This window comes from Gorilla gorilla, chromosome 4 (genome assembly GCF_029281585.2).
Source record: "Gorilla gorilla gorilla isolate KB3781 chromosome 4, NHGRI_mGorGor1-v2.1_pri, whole genome shotgun sequence".
Lineage (NCBI taxonomy): Eukaryota > Metazoa > Chordata > Mammalia > Primates > Hominidae > Gorilla > Gorilla gorilla.
Window position 1 is genome coordinate 127,396,708 of NC_073228.2, and position 23,423 is coordinate 127,420,130.

The 23,423-nt window shown below is 33.6% G+C and overlaps 1 protein-coding gene across 20 annotated transcripts in view; it reads left to right on the forward strand.

Moving 5' to 3' along the window:
• Positions 1–23,423, forward strand: part of CSNK1G3 (casein kinase 1 gamma 3) — a 105,996-nt gene that overhangs the window by 19,841 nt on the left and 62,732 nt on the right. For all 20 annotated transcript variants that reach the window (XM_055387436.2, XM_031011101.3, XM_055387437.2 and 17 more), the window contains 2 exons: positions 14,642–15,066; positions 22,321–22,361. In XM_055387436.2, coding sequence (XP_055243411.1) covers positions 14,889–15,066; positions 22,321–22,361 — 219 coding nt within the window. In that variant the 5' untranslated portion in view covers positions 14,642–14,888. The remainder of the gene's footprint in view (positions 1–14,641; positions 15,067–22,320; positions 22,362–23,423) is intronic.

The following is a 23,423-nucleotide window of genomic DNA, read 5'->3' on the forward strand; positions in this document are numbered from 1 at the left end:
AGTTTCTGTAGTATGTAATTTTAGAAATTGATATCCATTTTTGACATTACAGTTAATGATTTAGCTTTTAAAAATAAGTGTTTATTCTTTTCTTAGACAACCACAGTTGAGCTAATGCCAGAAACCAGTAACTGGGACACTTGCTGCTAATAGAAGCATGTGATGTAACGGCTAGCCATCACATCACAAATATCTTTACTGATTTAAATTTTGGAGAAGGCTGAAGACATGTATTGTAATATAATTTTTATTGAGACTGAATAAAGCATTTGAAACACTGAATGAGTCGTTTCATATACTAAATTTGGAGGTTCTCATTTGAGATAACAAAGCAGTGGGAAATCAATTCTATGACAAGTAACATTTGACTATAAATTTTGATTTTTAAATTTCCATTTGTTGTCAATTTATACTTGTAAACAATATTGAATAACATGCTAAACATGAAAATATACCTATAGGAACTTTCAATACTTAATACCGATATGTTCTCAGACTACTTTCTCCTTAGACTTAAGTAGACTTAAGACTAAAACTTAAGACTTAGTTTGCAGTCTTAAGGAGGTCAGTTGGCTTTGTCAAGTCCTAAATTATTGGGCCATGCGGATTAGAGAATCTGATTTTCTGTTCTGTGTTTTGTAGATTCATCAGTGGTCATCAAATTAGAAGTATGCCAGTGGCTGACATTTCTATTCATATAATCAGATTATGTCTAATGTTTTCTGTATTTAGCAGCTCATTTTTGTCTTTATTAGTAGATATTGCTATATCAAAATTGTTTGTGAAAGCAAATCAATTATTTATATTCATTCATTCTCAAATATAATTTTTAAAAGCTTTCTTTTGAAGAATTCCTTTTGAATGTAGATATTTCAATAAGTTAGTAAACTAAGAATAATTACAGACTTGAAGTTGTAAATATTTTATTACCATTTATTCACACATGTAGCTTTATGCTACATTAAATGTATGTCTGTTATTTTTAGTAGTAGATGGATTAAGGTTTCAGTTAAAGAGGCAATATCTCTTGTAAAAATAAAAATGTAAAGCAGTATAAGTAACTATGTTACAAAAAATTGTAAGCAGGGGATATTTCTGAGTCTTCTCTCAGTAGTTTTTATTTTAATGGGTGCCTAATTTTTAAGTTTTCAAGATGCATTTTTCCATTCTCTTCCTGTAATTTTTGAATCTAAAGCTTCTGTGAGGGAAATTTTCAGTTTTTACCATTGACTGCATCTGCAGGTATAATACGATATTAAGATTATTCTTAATTTTTAAGAATATTTAGGTATTTTTAGCAACTGATGTAATATTAAGGTATTTTTAGCAACTGGTATAATTTTAATGTACACTCTGAATTTTGTAGCTAATTCTATTTCTAATCATATTTTTGTTTTTGCCTGACTACTATAAAGTGCAAAAATACATTTGCTTTGAATGGGTACTGAAACTCATGGTATATTAGTATTACATAGTTTTATTTCTAAGATATTTTACTTCTCTGCTGATTTCTTTATGTAAATCTTTTCTTCATCCTTTTTGTACTGCATGTATTACAAACTGCCCTAAATAATTTTTTATAACAAGGTTGGCTTTTAAATAAAGTGCTGATATTATTTAAGTTTTTAGGATAGATTGCTTCTAAGAATATATTTATAAAGCAATTCAGTGAGAAAATAACAGTATTCTTTTCAGTGGTTCTTAACTTTTTTTTAAGATCACATAATCTTTTGATATCAAATCTGTTGAAAACTGTGGTTTTCTCTTCAGAAAATTCTCAGGAAGTCTATGGATTTCAGGTTAAGAACTCCACAGCTGTCTCCACTATTATTGATGGAGTCTGTTTTCATTAAAAGTAAGCAAACAAAAGCAAAAACTGATTTGTAGAGGCACTTAATACTTCATACTGTTAAATTTTTTGAAATATTCTTCTCAAATTTCACAGTGTTTTTTAGTTATCTTTAGGATGCAAGTTACTCATTTGTTGATAGTAGAATTAAAAGGTCTATTAAATTAATGCCCATATATGGAAAAGAAATATAAGCAATAGTCTCTTGCCCTTTATTTCTAGTCTTTGAATTTTTCAGTAGATAGAACCAGTTTTAGTTATTTCAGTTTTAAATGCTTCAGGTGGTTACTTTTATGAATTCTAAATAATAAGCCTATACTTTTCTCCTTGATACTATGTCAAATTTTTGTATTATCTTTTAATTCTCCACTAAGGATGAAATTTTAGCTCACATACTCCCACTTTCCCTTCTGTCTTTAAATGTTTGGGTAGTTATTAAGTTTACTGAATCTATTACTTACCATTGACACTTTAAATAATGTTCTTACATCTCTATTTCTTGTTTTAGTAAATTTTTAGGTTATCTCTTAACTCTGTACTTTGCAGGATGCGGATATTCTTGCCCCGTCCTTCCTTTTAACTTACCTATTCCCCATTAACAGCTGAGCTTCTGTCAGTTTCAATTGTAGTATTATTTTAACACTGTCAAGGTTGGTTAAATTTATATTTTTACAGGACTTTTATCTTGCATTTTTTCTTTTTGCTAAGATTGAATTTAAAAGTTGAAAATCAGTTATCTATCGTACGGTATTATGACAAGCTTTTGAATCAAGTAGTATGATAGAGTTGCTTTTCTTTCCTTCTTAACATTCTGAGGTCCCTTTTGGCCCCAGCTTAGGAAAATTTTCTTTTATGATTTCTTTTTCTTAATTTTCTCTGTCCTCCCTATTAATTTTTATTATTAGTTGGAAGTTGGAGGTATTGGATTGTTTCCGTCTTTTTTTCTTTATTTTTTAATGTCTTTATATTTTTGTTTTAAATATTAGGATTACTCCCCCACTTTGTTCTTGTTTATTCCATTTAATGCAGCATTATTTTCTTATATATTTATGTGTTATTATACTTCTCAAAAGCCCTTAGGGGCTAATTGTTTCAATTTTTGCTGCTGTTTTTAAAGTTCTCTTCTGTTCTTCATATGATCTGCTTCCCCCAGAGGTTTTTTTCTTTTTTTTATTTGTTTTTTTTTTTTGGAAGAGGGTGTTTTTCATATTGTTAGCTTTCCTGATGTATCTAGTGGTGCTTGATTGTCAGTTTATATTTGTGATTGAGGGACTAGGCTAATATTTCTGGGTAAATGCTTTAGGTTTCTTTTGCTGTTCTGTTTTCTCTGCTGTTTTTTTTTCTTCATAAAGTTCTTGGGATCTTGTGCACGGATGGGTTTTATTGACTAGAAATGTTTAGAGATAGAAAGAACTCATTTATTCATCTACAGTATGTATTAACTGTCCTAGGTGTCAGGCAGTGTGCTAGGTTCAGAGATCATAAAGTTACGTATACTAGAGCCCTTGTCATCAAATACAACAGGCAATTATAAAACTGCATATAATATAAGAATACCCTTAGAAATTTCCAAGTCTAATCCTTCTATTTTATAATTATTAAAATGAGCTTAGACAGATTAAGTGTCTTGCTTAATGCTGTAGAACTACATAGGAGCTAAATGGGATTCCAGGACTACTTTTGTTTAATTCTGTGTTCTTTATAATAGTACTTAGTCTAGCAAGCAGCATTAAAGAGGTCTGGAAGCAGCTATCAAGGATTCCAAGACCTGGGAGAATTGGTGTGTTGGAGCAGGATACAAAGCTTGGGACTTAGGTATAAGAGAAGGTTATGCTACCTTATATAATACTCAATCTTAGAAAATCAGAGCTAGAGATTTTTCTTGAGGGCTGGAGAAATAAGCAGCCATTTTGGAGAAGCCCACATGGCAAACTATAGGTAGCTTCTAGAAAGTCTAGGCAACCTCTAGAAACTGAGGGTGGCTTCCATCTGACAGCCAGCAAAAAGCTGGGGCTCTCAGTTATACACTGCAAGCATATGAATTCTGCCCACAGTCTGAAGGAGCTTGGAAGAGGATTTTTTCCCCACTTGAACCTCCAGATGAGAAAGTGTCTAGTCAATACCTTGAATACAGCCTGAGCAGATCACTTAGCTAAGCTGTGCCCAGGCTTTGATCCACAGAGACTGCTAGATAATGTTTGTGTTGTTTTAAACCTCTAAGATTTTAATAGGTTGTAACACAGTGATAGAAAACTAATACATTTGGTCATGTCCAAGTGTGTTGTGTTGTTCAGCATAGTGCCATTGTATAATAAACACAATGCTTTCTCATCTAATTTGAGAACGAATAACACTCCATTGTGCTTTAAAAGCACGACCGTGAAAGTCCACTTTCTCTATTGGTTTTGACATGATCCATATGCATTGGTAATAAAAAATAAGTACGATGTAGTGGTAGGTTATGTGTGTGGCACTACTGTTAAGTTATAACTGTGCCACTGCTATGATTCTCTGAGCAGCAGTGTGAAGTGATAAGAGCACCACATATGGTCTCTGTCACAACTATTCAACTCTTCTCTTGTAGCACAAAAGCATCCATAACAACATGTAAACAAATTAGCATGGATTCCTATACCATTTTATTTATGAAGACTAAACTTGGATTTTTTATCATTGTCGCATGTTATAAAATATTATTATTCTTATAATCCCCCACCCCCAACTATGTAAAAATGTAAAGACTATTCGTAGGTCTAAGGTTCTATAAAAATAGGCAAATAGCTTGCTGGCTGTAGTTTCATGACTCCTGGTATAGAGAAACATGTAGGCAATTCTAATACTGCTTGATAGGTGCTATGGTAGGGAAAATACTATAACATACTAAGACTCTTACTAAGAAAATATTTTAATTAAAATTCTAATTTGTTAAAAGTATTTTTGAAAAGTAAAAAAATACATTATTACAAGTTTATGAACAGTTACCTGAATGTACTAAATTAGATGGAATAAAATAGGAAATGGCTTAGTTTCTCCCTAACCACTGTTGTCGTCTACATCTTTTATTATTTTCACTTCTCGACTCATGAATGATATCCTAGTCCATTTTCACTGATTTCTTGTCATGTATCTTTATAAGAATAGTTCTGTTTTCTCAATGGATTGCTTTTCAGATATCAAAATGACCTGTTCAAATTTTGATGTTCAATTTTAAGCTAACTCATCACTTCTTTCTGCCTCTCTCTCCCTCCTAGTTTCAGACTTGGCACTTGACTCTGGATCCTCTTTTGAGGAAGGGAAGTAGTAGTTGTTTCTTCATTCTTCTTTCTTCCATTCTCCCGTTCATTAGCTGCCCCTTGCTCCTCTAGGGTTCATGTCAGGGGAAGGAATAGGAAAGGGAAAAGGCAAAAGTCCTTTATGTGCTTTTAAATGCTTTTATTGTGGAACAGTTTTGGCTCTCCAGAGGCTTCATATGAACCTCTTATGTAAAATGAACCAATCCACCTACACATATTTCTATACATAAGTATTTATATGCATGCACAAGCATTAAAAGCTTTGGAGCATACACATCGAATGAAAAGTAATGATTCTCTCTGACAAGGGCAGGTGGGATGGAAGACAAGGGGTATGGATATCCCAAGGGATATTTTTACTTCATTGTAATACTGGAATTCTTATTACATGTAGCATACTTTTTTTGATATTTGATTAATTAAACATAAATGAAAAGCTATATATTTAAAATAACATGAAAATTTGCCAAAAGAAAATTATTTCCTTCTAAATTGAAAAAATATGAAGGGCTTTTTTTTTTTTTAAAAAAAAAAAAAGCTTCTTAAAGCTAGATAGGAGGAATTAGTTCTAGTTTTCCGTACCACTGTAGGGGGACTATAGTTAACAGTAATGCATAGTTTCAAATAGCTAGAAGGAGTATATTGAATGTTCCCAGCACAAATAAATCATAAATGTTTGAGATGATGCCTATGCTAATTACTCTGATGTGATCACTATATAGTATGTGTATTGAAACATCACCATGTACCCCATAAATATGTACAATTATATGTCAAATAAAACTTCTAAAATAAAATATTAAGTTCATTAATTGTTAAAAAAGTGGCATTAGAAGAAGAAATAATCCTATTAGTGGGCAAAGGACATGAATAGATGTTTTTCAAAAGAAGATATACACATGGCCAATGGCATATGAAAAAATATTCAGCATCACAAATCATCAGGGAAATGCAAATTAAAACCACAATGAGATATCATCTTTCTTCAATCATAATGACTGTTACTAAAAAGACAAAAAAATCACAGATGTTGGTGAGGATACAGAGAAAAGGGAACTCCTATACACTGTTGGTGGGAATGTAAATTAGTACAACCTGTATGGAAAACAGTATGGAGACTTCTCAAATAACTGAAAATAGAACTACCACTGGATCCAGCAATCTCACTACTGGGTATCTACCCAAAGGAAGAGAAATCCACATATCAAAAAGATGCTTGCACTCCTACATTTATGGCAGCACTGTTCACAATAGCAAAGATATAGAATCAACCTAAGTGCCCATCAAAGGATGAATGTGTAAAGAAAATGTAGTATATATACATAATAGAATACTATTCAGCCGTAAAAAAGAGTGAATCATGTCTTTTGCAGCAACATGGATAGAACTGGAGGTCATTATCTTAAGCTAGGAAAAGAAAGTCAGATATCACATGTTCTCACTTATAAGTGGGTACTAAAAATGTTTATACATGGACTTAGAGAGTGGAATGATAGACAGTGGAGACTTGGAAGGGTGAGGGGGTGGGAGGGAGTGGGATGATGAGAAACTAATTAGTGGGCACAATGTACATGTTTTGGGTGATGGTAAAAGCCCTGAGGTTGACCATATGCAATCTATGTATGTAACAAAATTGTATATGTACCCCATAGATTTGTACAAAACGTAGCATTTTAAGGTAAGTTTTATAGTAATGGTGTGCTGGGGAAAACATACATGTTGAGATGAAACACGCAGTTTTTTGTGTGTGTATGGCGGCAGTTGTTTTTAAAAATCATATTTTGAGATGCAATTTACATACAATGCATAGATTTTAAATATAGTTTGATGAGTTTTGGCAAATGTATATATCCATGTAATTTCCTCCCAATTAAGATACAGAACATTTCTTTCCTCCAGAAAGTTTCCTCATGACATTTTACAGTCAAATTTCCTACTACCCTACTTAACCGCTGATAGGATTTCTATCACCACAGCTTAGTTTTGCTGATTCTAGAGCTAAATATAACTAGAATCATGTAATAGGTAATTGTTTATGCCTGACTTCTTTTACTCAGTCTAATATCTGAGAAATTCACCATATTGTTGCATGTATCAGCAGTTCGTTCCTTTTTAATGCTGAGTAGTCATCTATTATATGACTATACCAATTTGTTTATTCTTCTGTTAATGCACATTTGGATTGTTTCCAATTTTTGACTATTACTATAAGTGAGGCTGCTGTAAACATTAGTGTATGAGTCTTTTTGTAAACATACATTTTTATTTCCTTGGGTAAACACCTAAGAGTGGCATTGCTAGGTCATAGGATAGGTGTATATTTTACTTTATAAGAAACTGTCAACCTTTCTTCCAAAGTCATACTATTTTTTACTCCCACCAGCACTTTTTTGAGAGTTCCAGTTCTTCATTCTTACCAACACTTGATATTGTCAGTCTTTTAAATGTTAGCTATTTTAATGGGTGTGAAATGGTGTTTCATTATGGTTTTAATTTATGTTTGCATGAGAAGTAATGATACTGAGCAGTGCTTCATATGCTTTGTGGCAATTTGTATATATTCTTTGTGAAAAGAGTCTATTCAGATCGTTTCTGTATTTAAAAAAAATGGAGTTGTTCAGTGAGAACACATGGACACGGAGGGGAATATCACACACCGGGGCCTGTCGGGGAGTGGGGAGCTAGGAGAGGGATAGCATTAGGAGAAATACCTAATGTAGATTACGGTTTGATGGGTGCAGCATACCACCATGGCGCATGTATACCTGTGTAACAAACCTGCACGTTCTGCACATGTATCCCAGAACTTAAAGTATAATAATTTTTTTAAAAGTTGTTTTTCTTATTGTTCAGTTGCAACGTATTTATACACACTCATATAAAATAATTTAGCCCATTCTGAAGTGTTTGTATTTGTTTTTTAAAGCTATCATTTGATGAGAAATGATTAATTTTGATGCCTCTATTAAGATTTTTAATGATTAGTGATTTTAGCGTCTTCTAAGAAATTTTTACTTACCTTAAGATAGCAAAGATACCCCTCTTTATGGTTCTGGTATTTGTATTTAGGTTTATGATCCATTTCAAATTATTATTTTTTAAAAATGCATTTTTGTAGAGACGGGGTTTTGCTTTGTTTCTCAGTCTGGCCTGGCCTCAAGCAATCCTCCAGGCTTTGCCTTCCAAAGTGCTGGAGTTATACGCATGAGCCACCACGCCTGGTTGTGGGTTGAATTTTGTCAAACGTAATCTCTTGTCTGTAGAAATGATCTCATTGGGCTGTAATGCCAGCACTTTGAGAGGCTGAGGCGGGTATATTGCTTGAGCCTAGGGGTTTGAGACCAGCCTGGGCAACATGGCAAAACCTTGACTATACAAAAAAATAATTAGCTGAGTGTGGTGGTGTGTGTCTGTGGTCTCAGCTACTCGGGAGGCTGGGGTGGGAAAATAACCAGAGCCTGAGCAAGTCGAGGCTGCAGTGAGCTGTGATTGTGTTAATGCACTCCAGCCTGGGTGAAAGAGCAGATTAAAAAAAAAAAAAAGATTATCCCTGTGGGTTTTCTTTTTTCTGCTAGTTTGGTGGTTCATTGATTTCAAATGTTAAGTCAGTGGTACATTTCTAGTATTAAACTCTGTTTGATTATTATTTGTTAAACTTTCTACATATTTGCTTATGTTGTGAAGAATTTTTGTATCTATGCTCATGAGAAATGCAGGTTTAATTTTCTTTCCTCGAATTGTTTTTGTCAGGCTTTTGTATTAGGATTGTGCTGATCTCACAAAGTAAATTGATTATTCCTGTGTCCTGAAAGAGCTTTAGAACAGTATTACTTTTTCCTAATATTTGATAAAATTTGCCAGTGAAATCATCTTTATGGGAATACTTTTTTTAATAGATTAAGTTTTTAAAATAGATATGGAACTTTCGATATTTTGTTTCACCTTGTATCCCTGTGTTACATTTTTCAAGGGATTTGTCCATTTCATCTGTATTAAATTTATTGGCCTAAAGTTACTCATAGTCCTTTGTCCTTTAGTATTTATAGGATCATTTTGATATCCCTTCTTTCATTGTTCTTATTGGTAATTTGTGTATTCTCTTTTGTTCTTGATCATTTTTGCTAAGAGTTAGAAATTTCGTTGACCTTTTTCAAAGAATCAGTTTTTGTCTTTATTTTTTCTATTGTGGTCTATTTTTTGTTTTGTTGATTTTCCTCTCTGGATAATTTCTTTGGAAATTATTAACACTTTCTTCTGCTTTATCCAGTTTGCCACTGAGTGTATCTAGTGAAGTTTTTCATTTCAGATATGACAGTTTTATTTGAGGGTCTCTTTTTTTTTCTGTTTTTTTTTTTTTCCATTTATCAGCTGAGAATTCCTGTTTTTGCTCATTAAGACTATATTTTTTGCTCATTAAGACTATATTTTCCTATAAGTCTGTATTAGTAATAACTCTATTGAAGTACTTCCTCAACTCTTGTCTGATTTGCTCTTTTCTCTAGCTATTTTAAGAGGAAAGTCCAGATCACCGATTAAAAACTTCTTCTCTAATATAGGCATTTAAAGCTTCTAGTTTTCTGCTAAGCATTAGAATTGCAAATTAGATTTTTTTCTAATTTCTCTTGTGATTTTTTTTTCAACTCCTGAATTATTTAAATGTGTGTTTAATTTTCAAATTTTGGGACTCTTCTAGATGCTATACAGCTATTGATTTCTAATTTAATTATTTTTTATTTTTTTGAGACAGTGTCTTGCTCTGCTGCCCAGGCTGCAGTGCAATGACATGATCTTTGCTCATTGCAACCTCCGCCTCCCAGGTTCAATCGATTTTGCTGCCTCAGCCTCCCGAGCAGCTGGGACTACAGGCATGTGCCACCACATCTGGCTAATTTTTGTATTTTTAGTAGAGATGGGGTTTAACCATGTTGGCGAGGCTGGTCTTGAACTTCTGACCTCAAGTGATATATACCCACCTTGGCCTCCCAATGTGCTGGAATTACAGGCATGAGCCAACAAGTCTGGCGATTTCTAATTTAATTCTATTTTGACTAAATATACTCTGTAATATTTTAGTGACTTGAGATTTAAATTATAGCACAGCATATGATCTTTCTTGGTGAGCATTGAAAGGGAATTTTATTTTGCAGTATTTTATACATGGCAGTTAGCTCAAGGTAGTTGATGGTATTATCTAGATCTACCATATACATACTGATATTTTGTCTTATACCTTGTTGATTACTGAAATCATGCCATTAAAAAATTTGTAACAATGATTGCCTTTTTTCTTTTTAGTTTTGTTTTGCCTCGTTTTGCTCATTCATATTTATGGTTTTTATGTCTTTCTGTTGAATTGATATTTTTATCATTATGAAATGCACCTCTGTAAATTTGTAGATAATCCTTTGTTTTGATGTCCAGTTTGTATGATAATATTATAGCCTCACAAGCTTCTTATATGTGCTATTTACACAGTATATCTTTTTCTATTATTTAACTTTCAGTCTATGTGTATATTTGTATTTGTTCATTTATTTATTTTGAGACAGGGTCTCATTCTGCTGCCCAGGCTGGAGTGCAGTGGCACAATCTCAGCTCACTGCAACCTCTGCCTCTCAGGTTCAAGCCATTCTCCCACCTCAGCCTCCCAAGTAGCTGGGACTACAGGTGTGCGCCACCACTCCCAGCTTATTATTTTTGTATTTTTATTAGAGGCAGGCTCTCACCATGTTGCCCAGGCTGGTCTTGAACTCCTGAGGTCAAGCGAATCACCTACCTCTGCCTCCCAAAGTGCTGGGATTACAGTTGTGAGCCACTGCTGTGTCTTTGTATTTAAAATAGTTTCTTGTAAACAGTTTGTAGTTGAGTCTTACTTTTTTATATAGTCTGACAATTTTTTTCTTTTTGGGGGAAAATCTGGTCTATTTCATTTTATGTATGTTTTAAAGTCCACTGTCTTGCTATTTGTTTTATCTTGTATGTCTTTTGTTTCTCTTCTGTTGTTTCAACCAAGTAATGTTTAGTCTTCCATTTTATTTCTTGTACTGTTTTTTTAGCTATTCCTATTGTAACTAATTTTTTATTGTTTGAACTAGGTATTAAAATGTGCATTTTAACTTATCATTGGCTACCTAGAATTAATATGGAACCACATAATTCTTCACAAATAGAATATTTTCCCCATCTGTTTTCTTTTTAATTTATATATTTAACAAATAAAAGTTATATATATTTATTGTGTAGAACATGATATTTTGAAATAAGTATACATTGTGGAATAGCTAAATAGAGCTAATTAACATATGCATTACCTTACTTTTTTTGTGTGTGGTGAGAAGACTTAAAATCTTCTCTCAATAATTTTCAAGAAGGAATCTTAAAACAGTGTCGTTCCATTTACAACTCCCCCTCCTTGCCATTTATGTTGTCATATATTTTACTTCTACCTGTTATGTATGACACTAAGAAATTGTTTATGCTTTAATAGTAATTTATCTTTAAAGGAAATGAATACTCGTGCATTTCCTAGTTTCAGTGCTCTTGATTTCTTCTTAAAGTTTCAAATTTCTATCTGATATTATGTGATTTACTTCAGCTTAAAGGACTATTTTAAAAGCATTTCTTGTTGTGCAGGTCTGCTGGCAACTAATTCTTGGCTTCCCTTCATCCAAAAATGGCTTTTTTTCTCCTTGTTTTGAAGAATAATATTACTGGATGTAGAATTCTGAATTGATCAACACCTGTGGCAAAAAGAGGGGAAAAGTAATTCTAGGTTGAAAGTTTTTATTCCCCCTTTCATTGCTTTGAAAATATCCTTCCATTTTCTTTTGGGCCTCCATTGTTTTTGGTAAGAAGTTAGTTCTGCTGTATGTCGTGTATTTTTTTCTCTCTCTGCTTTCAAGATTTTTCAAATTTTTGGATTTTAGCAGTTTGTGATATGCCTAGATTTAGTGTGTGTGTGTGTGTGTTTACCAAATTTGGGGAGTTTTTAGCTATTATTCGTTTTTTTTTTTTTTCCGCCCTCTTCTTTTTCTCTGGTTAAATAGGACTCTAACAGCTATTTACTAGTGTTAAAGTCGTATCTTCTAATTCAAACATCAGGGTCATCTTGGAGTCTGTCTCCTGTGACAGCTTTGTTTCTTGACCATGGGTTACATTTGATGCTGCTTTACATGTTTGGTAATTTTTAGTTGTGTCATGGATATTGGAAATTCTGTGTTGTTGAGAGTCTGGCTTTTTGTCTTTTTGAGACTTGAGTTTTGTTCTGGAATGCAGTTAACGTGCTCAGAGCTACTCTGAATCCTATCTAGGTTTAGTTTTAGACTTTAGTTGGGACAGTCTAGAGTAGGCCTTATGTCAGGTATGGTCCTTACTTTTAAGAGTTTTTGTGGCCTCTAAGCTGAATGCCTGGGATATTAGTGAGGTTCTTCTGCTATGACTGAATAGGAACTTTAGAGTCTCTCAGTTCTGTGCAGCTTCTAGTGTCTCCATTCTTCATTTAACACTGTAGTAACTATTTTCTGCTAGGTTTTTTTAGACTATTCCCTTGTACACATGTAGCCTAGCCTTCTGCCCTACCACCACCTTACCCCACCACTCCACTGCAAAACTCCTTCATTTTTGATACTGTGTACTACAAATTCCATTTACTTCAACAGCTGCAAATTCTGATCTGTGATCACTGTGTGTTGCCTGAGCCTCACTTCCTTGTGCTGTGGTCAGGAAATTGCTCCTAGCCAGAGAGCTTGGATGAAGGTGCGACTCACCTTTTGTGTTTTTTCTAAGGGATCACAGTCTGTGCTGCCTTTTATTTGTTGCTTAAAAACAGGTGCTTCATATGTTTTGTCCAGCTTTCTACTTGTTTACAACAGGCAGAGATGTTCAGTATAGTTACTCTGTCATGGCTAGAAGCAGAGTAAACAGGAACTCAGTTTCATCTGCAAATAAGAATATGGCAAATAAAACAAGAAACTTCATAAATAGATTGGGTGTTAGGACTAATTGTGGAATCCTAATTAGGGAAAAGGAGTCAGGCTGGTGGGAGCAGGGGAGCATAAAAAGAAAAAGCAGATAAGCTGTAAGTCTGCCTTTCTTCATAGTCCAGGACACATAGCCCTCCTGTGCAAAAATCTCACAGTCCTCCTGCGCAAAAAACTCACAGTCTTCCTATACCCAACTTATCACCAGACCCTCTGCTAATAGAAAAGTGCAGGTTAGCTCACTGCAACCTTGGCATTACCAGTACTGCACATAGCCCTCTCCAGCACAAGAACGATCCTATAAAATCCCCACCAAGCCTTAGTCTCTTTTCAGTCAGCTCCTCTCTTGCTCATCTGCCCATTGCTTTCTTGCAAAGTGTTTTCCTACTTTTTCTAATAAGCCTGGCTTTCTTTACCAACTGTCTTGGTAAATTCCCTTATTGCCTATACCACCGACCCCAGTTAGTCACTACTTGTAACAGTAATTGTATATTTGGGGGTTGCTGAAAATTAATCAGAAAATACTGTCCGTTTCAACCCTTTTTATGGTTGCATTATATAATTAGAAAATTTTTGTGATAGGAATAAGTATTTGATATCAATCCTTGTTTCTTCATTAGTGACTGTATTTTGAATTTATAACTTCTTTAATAGCAACGAATGATAGCCCACTCAAATTGTTCAAACAAAAGTAGGGAAATCCTGTAAAGGTGCAGAATTACCACAGAATTAAGGTACATTTGATCACTGCAATTCCCAGAGAATATGAATGGGGCAGACTCTTCCAAAAGCCTTGAAAAATATTTTGAACTTTAATGTTTTTATCTGCATGTTAGAAATTTAATACCTAATTTCTGCATCTGATAAGGTTGATGCCTGTCAACATTTCACAGTCTTGTGAAATTACATTTATGTTTTTAAGGCCCACGTTAAATGTTATATAAGAATTAATTGTTTTCTTTGAGGGGTGGGAAGAATGTTCTTGATATTGTCAGTTCTATGCTCCAATCCCATGTGTAATTATAAGGTAATACTTGAATAAATGAAAATCATATGATAATATATATTTAAGAAAGACTTTGAAAATTATTAAGTATATGAACATGGGGAATATATTTTTATTAAGGTATTTTATTTTTATAATTCATTCTCTTTCTACTTTTAAATTGAAAATCTTATGTTGACTTATTGGAATTTTTTGAGTACTTTTTGTCTAATTGAGGTAATTTTAAGTTGGGAGGTTTATATTAGTGAATGTATGTTGATTTATGAAACAGTATAATTTTGTTCCTTTAATTTTTAAGAAGTAATTGAATCCCTGATATCTTTGTTTCGTATATTTGTTATTAAAGTATATAAATAAAGGGTAGTGGTTAACTTAAAAGTATACTGTGGTTTGATTTCAATGGGCATCAATAGATAGCAGTAATTCTTGCCTAAGCTTTTGTTATGTTATCTAATTTCCCAGACATATATTTTAAAATTCTTAGTTGACTAATTTCCTTTTCTTAATATTCTAGCTCTCTATCAATATCAGCTCACATCATTGAAAAGATAATTTTGAAGACATGTTTTGCTGAAAAGACATTAAGAAAAATTTTACGAATGGGATGAACATGCTCCAGTTAATTGACTACCTACTGCAATTTGAATGTTAACATTACCCATCTGGTACAGTTACCTAGTGATGTACCTATTTTTACAATACCCTGTTTCAGTGTGCTTGTCTTGATTAAAGAATTCAAAGTGGAGTACCGCAAACTTGATATGGAAAATAAAAAGAAAGACAAGGACAAATCAGATGATAGAATGGCACGACCTAGTGGTCGATCGGGACACAACACTCGAGGAACTGGGTCTTCATCGTCTGGAGTTTTAATGGTTGGACCTAACTTTAGAGTTGGAAAAAAAATTGGATGTGGCAATTTTGGAGAATTACGATTAGGTAAGACTATTTTGTTTATTCCATTATGTTAGAAACATTTTAAAAATTGGAAGATACTTTTTAATGAAAATGATTTAGTTATTTAATTGTTTAGTTGTTTAATGGTTGTGGTAATTTTAAAGAATAAAGATTTTGGAAATTTCTTTTGTAGTTGTATTTTCATGTGTAAGGAATTCCCTAGTATAGGAGTGTCTACTTTAGCCATCTAGAGATTGACTATCCAGATTATGAGAAAACAAACAATTAAATTAAAATAGCCCAGTAGGCTGAAATAGCTGCCAGTAAAGCCTTTGCAGTGTTCTTTAGGAATGATATTTAGGCCACTTTTTCAGATTCAAAAATGTTTAGTAATTGATAACTTTTGGGGCATAGGTATGGCTTAAAGTCCAGTTAATATACTGAAACTGCATACAATTAATGAAATTTACATCATTGTAATTTAATTTTTTCCTTTTACCCTTCCTTCTGCCCCAAGTATGTTTGGGGTGGGGCTCAGGAGTCTATATTCTTAACAAGGGGCTCAGAGTATTGATTCAGGTTATTATAATTAGGCAAGTTTGGGAAACACTGGTCTAATTAAGCTTCCTAACTCTATATTCAAGGCAATTGGAACTCAGTGAGGGAAAGTTAATTGTCAGATGTTCACAACAATTGAATAACAAGCTCAGGATCAAAATCTAGGTCTTTTAACTTCCAGTACAGTAGTGATGTAGCTTTTCCATTGCAAAAAACTAAGAAGGAGGGTGTTATGGTTATAATGGTTGTATAGAAGTCAGTATTCAGGTACCAGGAGGGCTCTGGTCAGTGGACCACCAAGAATGAACTTTAGATATAAAAAGAAAATTTGACTTCTCAGTTTCTTTTAGATTCAATCCTGCTGCTAGAAATAAATCCAATTTTATGTTTATCTATTCAACTACTACTCCTTTTCATCTTGTGAAGTACCCTAATTTGTAGTGACTCCTTCATCTTACTAGTTTTGGAAAGTTGATACACATTAAATATTTGAATGAAGCAAGCCAATAAAAGGCAATGATATAGTTTATACATACTTGTTACATGATGTGGCTGGCAGACTCACATTTAGTAGGGACTCAAATATTTGAAAGGGTGAATGTTTTATGTTTTATTATTTGAAGGGTATTGAATTAGATACTATGAAATTCTTAAATTGTTTCAGACTTTGGAGTTAGAGAAAACATTATTTACGTGTTTATAATCTGTTATTATTGTGTATAATTCTCAGCAACATCCATCCAGTACTTATTACATATTTATCATGTACCAGGCGTGATTAGACATTGATAATATGCTGGTAAAATATAAAAATAGTGCCTTATGGAACAGATAAGTCATTTAACCACTCAGGGCCTCACGTTTTTCTTTATATCAGGATTATTACCACTTCCTAGGTTATTGTGAGGATTAAATTTGGATGATACTGTAAAAAGACCAACACTATACTTGCATATACTTTGACCATTTTTATTCAGAATCCGATTCATATAATTTATTTCAAAATAACTACACACACACAGATACATATGTATTTGTGTGAATACACACACATATATACACACACGGCACATGTATATAGGTGTGTGTGGGTGTGTGTGTGTGTATTCACACAAAGCTAGTTGACCATTTTAACAAGGGCTATATGAGAAATATGAGAAACTGTATGTACCGTATACTGAAGCTATATATGTCATATACTGAAAAAGAGGTAAAGCGCCCCTTTCTTTTGTAGTCTGTGAATAAGCAGGAATAGGAGTATCGTGGCTTCTTAGTACATCTGTCTGTCTATTCTATCTATCTAATTTGTGTATGGGTCTTTGATGTGTGTATATATATATCCGTGTATGTTTATTTGAATTTATTTAAATGTATTATCTCTATATATCTGTGTTTTATGTATACTTATAATATGTATGCATAGAGCTAATTTAATCATTTATTCTTCCTTTTTCATAGACTTCTAAAAGGGTATTTTACTCCTTTTTCAAAAAGCCTCAGATGGTTTCTTTGTTAAGAAAATGTTATTATGAGCATTAATCTTTCTATACCTGGATAAACACTAATGTTAAAAGCTGGTTTATATTCTTAAAGTACTTTCTTTAAAACCTCATTAATAGATACATCTTGAACATTTGATTACTGGTACTGAAATTTTATATGGTTAGTATTGGGTAAGAAAGACTATAAGGTATACATGTTATAGGTAAGTGATTTTCAATAAAGGTACTGTTGGTATTTTGGGCTGGGCTGTTCTTTTTTGGGGTAGAATACTGTCCCAGACATTGCAGGGCATTTAAAACTTGAGACTTGTGGTGCTTGGCATGGTGGCTCACATCTATCATCTCGGAACTTTGGGAGACCAAGGCAGGAGGGTGGCTTGAGGCCAGAAGTTCAAGACCAGCCTCTGCAACATAGTGAGAGCCTATCTCTGCAGAAAATTTAAAAATTAGCCAGGTGTGATGGTGTATGCCTATAGTCCTAGTTATTCAGGAGCCTGAGGCAGAAGGATCACTTGAGCTGAGGAGTTTAAGGTTGCAGTGACCTATGATTGTGCCACTGCATTTCTAGCCTGGGTGACAGAGTAAGACTCTGTCTCAAAAAAAAAAAAAGGCCATGAGATTAAAAAAATAGGTAAACATTTAAAATAATAATTTTAAATTATATTTATTTATTTGGTTTCAAATTTAAATACATGTGTTTATCATTTTTATCTGGATTCTGTTTTTCGTTTAGAATGAATAGTCAGGTGTGGTGGGGCATGCCTGTAGTTCCAGTTACTGGAGTGGAGTGGCTGAGTTAGGAGGATAGCTTGATTCTAAGAGGTTGAGTCTAGCCTGGACAATATAGTGAGATCCTGTCTGTAAAAAAAAAAAAATGATAATAAGGAAGGTGAATTGATATGCAAACACTCCTTAACTTAAGATGGGTTTACATCCTGATAAACCCATCTTAAGATGAAATATCATAAGTTGAAAATGGGCATTTTATAGACATAATGACATTGGAAACCCCAAAACACAGTATCCAGAAAATGCTGGCAACACAGTACGCTGTCCAATATTGGTTGTTTACTCTCATGATTGTGTGGCTGACTGAGAGCGGCAGCTCACTGCACCTGCCCGGCATAGAGAGATAGTATCATACTTCATATTGCTAGTCCAGGAAAATTCAAAGTATGGTTTCTATTGAATGCATGTTGTTTTTGCATCATTATATAAAGTTGAAATATCTCAAATTGAACCATCATAGTTGAGAACCATCTGTGTTTGTAGTTTTATTTTATGTGTTGGTAGTAAGGTTTGCATTCTGCCATTGGTAGATGTATTTCTAGTTTAGGCAGTCAAACTCCTAGGAATGTTTTTGACAGGCACTGAATAAGACCAAACATAGCTAGCTAAAATATAGGGTTGTATTATATATGTATTTTTATTTTTCTGTATATTATGGTGTTTTGACATCTTAAAAAACCTTTCTGGCTGGGAAGAGATTACCCCTCCAGAGGTTAGCCAATTCTTAGAATTAGCCAGAAACTCAGCTGGGAGCATGCCTATGATATGTGCACTAACCAATCCACACTCCTTTTCTATCTGGCCCATACACCCAGGAGGCAATATTCCTCTATCTAATCTTCCCCAGGGCCAGGTACCTGGAAGCTAGAGACCCATTCTTATAGCCCAAAAGTCACTGGAATTATTCAAACTAAGTAATCCTTTACCATTTACCTTGCCCTGCATTGCCTTTCGCTGGGAAACCCCAGTAAATGCTTTGGCCTGGGCACTCCGCTTGCTCTTGTTTTTCTGCCACCTAACCAAAACCTAGTGTTTCCCCTGTGACCCTGTGTGGCATGCGATGTGACCTCCTGTTCAGAATTTGTTAAGTATAATAACCTTTGTTTTCATGAGGGACTTTCCTTTGTGCTCTGTGGCCACATCTGTCTATCATAAAAGAGCACAGAAGAGAATATTATGTATTGTTTAATGAATAACCATACCTGAAATAAGATATTGTAACTTTTGACATAATTAAGTATGCCGCAGGAGCTTCCATAACATCTCTTATTTTTGTTTTTTCTTTTCTTATTCCTACATAGCTAATAACTCCTTATTTTATTGTTTATATTTGATAGTTGCTTTGTTGAAAATTCTGCAGGCCTTATATGTATCAAATGAATATGTAGATTTGGATGGGTTCATCATTTTCATGTTTATTGATTTTTCTGCTATTTCTAACTGAAGCTATTATAAAACTTACCTGAAAAATGTAATAACTAAGGAATAGACTGTAAGACGGTAACAAAAAATTCCAATATATAGTGGTTTCAAGCAAATGGTTTATTTTCATTTCACACGACACAGACCAGAGGGAGAAACCCGAAGGCTGTCAGGGTACCTCTGCATCCTTAATATGTGACTTCAGTCTCTGTGCACAAGGTAATTGCTTTAGCTGTTTCCATCTCCCAGCCGGCAAGAATAAAGAAAAAAAGGGGCAGGAGCGTATACATTCCTTTCTGGAAGTGAGGAGGAACATACTTAATGTCTACTGACATTCAGAACTTAAGTCACATGGCCACTCTAAGCTGAAAGAGAGGCGGGCAATGTAGTCTTTAGCTGGGCAGCCATTTTCAAGCTTGGGCATTCTGTAGGGGGAGAATGGCTATTGGTGGGTAAATAGTTGTTTCTGCTGTAAACATATGTGTGTAGTTTTTGAAGAACATAGTTTTTGATAATTACCACCCCAAAGCCACAAAATTGGCAAAACTATATTTTCAAGTTTAATATGGCACAATGCTTTACTGGAAATGTCTTTTAAAATTGGATTAAAACATCACTTAACCGGCACCAGTTTACTTGGATTTTTCTTTTAATGGGATTCTCACTACATGCACATTCCCTCCCTTTCAGTCACACCATACATAAACACATACTTTGTGCATCATTTGTTTGTTTATGTTTATAACAAATACTGATTAAAAGTGAGGCTGTGGCTATGCCAGGTGACAAAAATGCACTTGTGTTATTGTTTAATCTTTGTTCATAATTGTGACTTCAAGTTTCAGCAAGATCTCTAGTATTCAAAAAAAGATGATCCTTTTAGGATTTAGTGCTTTCTGCTGTGACCTCAAAGGTACAAGCCAACAAAAATAGTACTTTTAGAGGCATTTGGTATATTTTGATTCTTTGAGATCTGTAGTTAACCTAACTTCTTGTCCTGTGAAATTTTTTCCTTGTGTACTTGTGAATAAACATCATATGCAAAATAGTTATGAAAAGATGATAATATGTTTGGGAAATACAAATTCTGTCTTGGAACTCAAAACCAGAATTGTCTTTTGTTAATGTTCTTTGACATCAAGTTCTTCATTGTGAATATCATTAAATTATTTACTGCCAAGTTTACTAGAGGAAACCTAACTTTTCATTCATAATGCATTTTTGAAAATGTATATGAAGGCACATCTAAATGTTGAACTAATTGACTAAAAATATGAAATATTCCATAATTTTTAAAAATATGTATATAGGTTCAATGAGTATATGAATAGAGCTTAAAGTTGACCACTTTTGGAACTTCTGTTGAGTTCCATCCTTTTTGCCAACTGTATTGAGTTTATGACACCTATGTTACTTAGCGTTAATATGAATACTTCTTTTTTGCCCTTTATTTTCTCTCAATTTTGTACAATAAGGACAAAATTCAGAAAAGTATTATAATATTTGTATAAATAAACACTACTGTACGAAGGTGGCAACACAACTGAAGCTGAAATTTTGCCTAGAAGTTTTGCTACTGTTCATCAGCTGCTGTATGGAAGGAGGTTCAGGCCATTATGCTGGAAAATCACATGTGTCATAGTTGTTGATTGCTTCTTCTGTGTTCAGTAGCCAATGTGACCAGGGCCAGTTACTCTCACTATTAAAAAAACCCAAAAAACTATCATTGTTTTGTTTTCCTCACTATAAAAGTAATACATGCTAATTGAAAAAATACTGGAAATTCAGAAATCATATTGTACAGTTTTTTCGTTCTTTTTAGTGTACTTATACATTAATCAAATTATCTTCATATACTTAGTGCTTCCAAAATTCTCTTTAGTACTCTACTTTGACTACAGATACTGACCAATTGGAATTTTCTAGATTATTTTTGATTTGCAGTGCTAAAGATTACTGTAGTTCATTTGAATTCTTTACAAGTTAGTGATATTAAATCTCTAGTGATATTAGATATTTTAAATATTTTATGTAATCAAATCTGTATAAAACGTTACGATCCTAATTTTTTTTTTTTTTTGATGGAGTCTCACTCTGTTGCCCAGGCTGGAGTGCAGTGGTGTGATCTCGGCTCACTGCAACCTCTGCCTCCTGGGTTCAAGCGAATTCTCCTGCCTCAGCCTCCTGAGTAGCTGGGATTACAGGCGTGCACCACCATGCCTGTCTAATTTTTGTATTTTTAGTAGAGACGGGATTTCACCATGTTGGTCAGTCTAGTCTTGAACTCCTGACTTCATGATCCACCTGCCTCAGCCTCCCAAAGTGTTGGGATTACAGGCGTGAGCCACTGCGCCCGGCCATGATCATCTTCTGCTCAGAATATCCTTAATATGTGGATGTGATAAATATTCTTTCTTGTTTTTAGCTTATATTTAACTCAAGATATTTGGAATTAATTTTGTTGTAAGGTGAGGCACCAGTAACTATTTTTCTCCTCAAAGTGGTTAGTTTATCACAGCCAATTATTGAATGTTTTTAAATATTATTTCAGATATTTTAAGTTTATTTAATATACTTACTGGATTAAATATGAGCCCTAGTAAGATTACATCTCATAATAATGATGAATTTAAAATGAAATGGTAGTTGGAAGAGGAATTTGGTATTCTTATTCTTATATAGGAGTTCTGGTTTTGAAATTTTTTGACCATGCATTTGACTATTGATTACTTTTAAATTGTATACAATATTCCAAGAAAGTCAGAATGTTTCCATTTTTATAAGTGGGCTACTAGTATCTGTAGTGTCTGTATCACTTTCTACTCTGAATCTAGGTGAAATACTAAATACATCATTGAGTTGATAATAAGTTTGAATATTTCCTTGTTAAGTTTTTTTGCCAAATAGAAGCAAAAACCTATGCTTTAGTTAAATGTATTATGTGCTTTTTTTCAGAGTACAGTTTTATATAATGTATCTTTAAAATCAATTACTGGCAGAATCTGATTTTTTTTTCTTTTTCAAGGGAAAAATTTATACACAAATGAATATGTGGCAATTAAGTTGGTAAGTTCCTGTTTCTTAATTTTTCTTAATGATTTCTTTGTTACTTTTTAAGCGATTAACTTATATATTTTAATTATTTTTTGTTTTCATGTCATTTATAATTTGGATGTTTATTTGACAGTTATATGCATAGCTAATCTTTTGTTGCTAAGCTCCTAACATCATCCTGCTCTTAAAGTATATGGTAATGTGTAGGACATTCATGTTTGTCTGTGCCGCAAAAACTCAATCCCTTTACTTTGGCAGCATTGTAGAACTGGATCTTGGCCCTATTTTTAATTTAGGAAAGGATTTTTAATTAGATAAAAATTAACAAGATTTTGCCTTCTGATTCAAACATTTTGGTAAAACAAGTGTTCTTAGTATTCAGGATTATATTCTTTGAAAACATACTTCCAGGTAGCTTCTGAAATTTCTTTTTAAATTGTTACTTCATATATATGGCAAAGCTGGCTATTGCTTGACTTTGAGGGATCCAGAAATGCTTGATGTGGTAGGTGATAGATAACGGGGAAAGCAAACTCCCGTGGAATTATTCTGAAGTTTTCAATGTGCCCAGTATGACAGCTGCAGAGCAGAGCGATCTCTTTGGAAAAATTGGGATCTAGGAATTATTTTTGTAAGACTTACTTTTCCTGGTACAACTTTTCTGTCTGGTTTGCAGCCAGGTTTCCCTGTTTCATTCATTAAGTGGTGATCCTTAGGTCCTATTATTTATAGATTTGGAACTTGTTCATACCGTTGATGCCTTACTAAACATTTATTATGTCATCTTTCAGCCTTCTTATATACATACACATATATGTATGTGTATGAGGTTTAGCATGTCTTGGTTTTCTCTGCCTTTTTCAACCTTGTCTCTGTCAATATAACCTCTGTTATTAGGGTAATATGAAATGAATATATAAAAGAGAGACTATTAGGAGAAGAGGCAAATGGGAGGAAATAGAAAAACTCCACTATTTAATTTTAAGTATCTTTTGAATATAGACCAAGTTTTAGTGTAACAAATGTTTATTTTCACTTGAAATAAAGATGTGGAGTAGGGTTGCAGTGCCATGA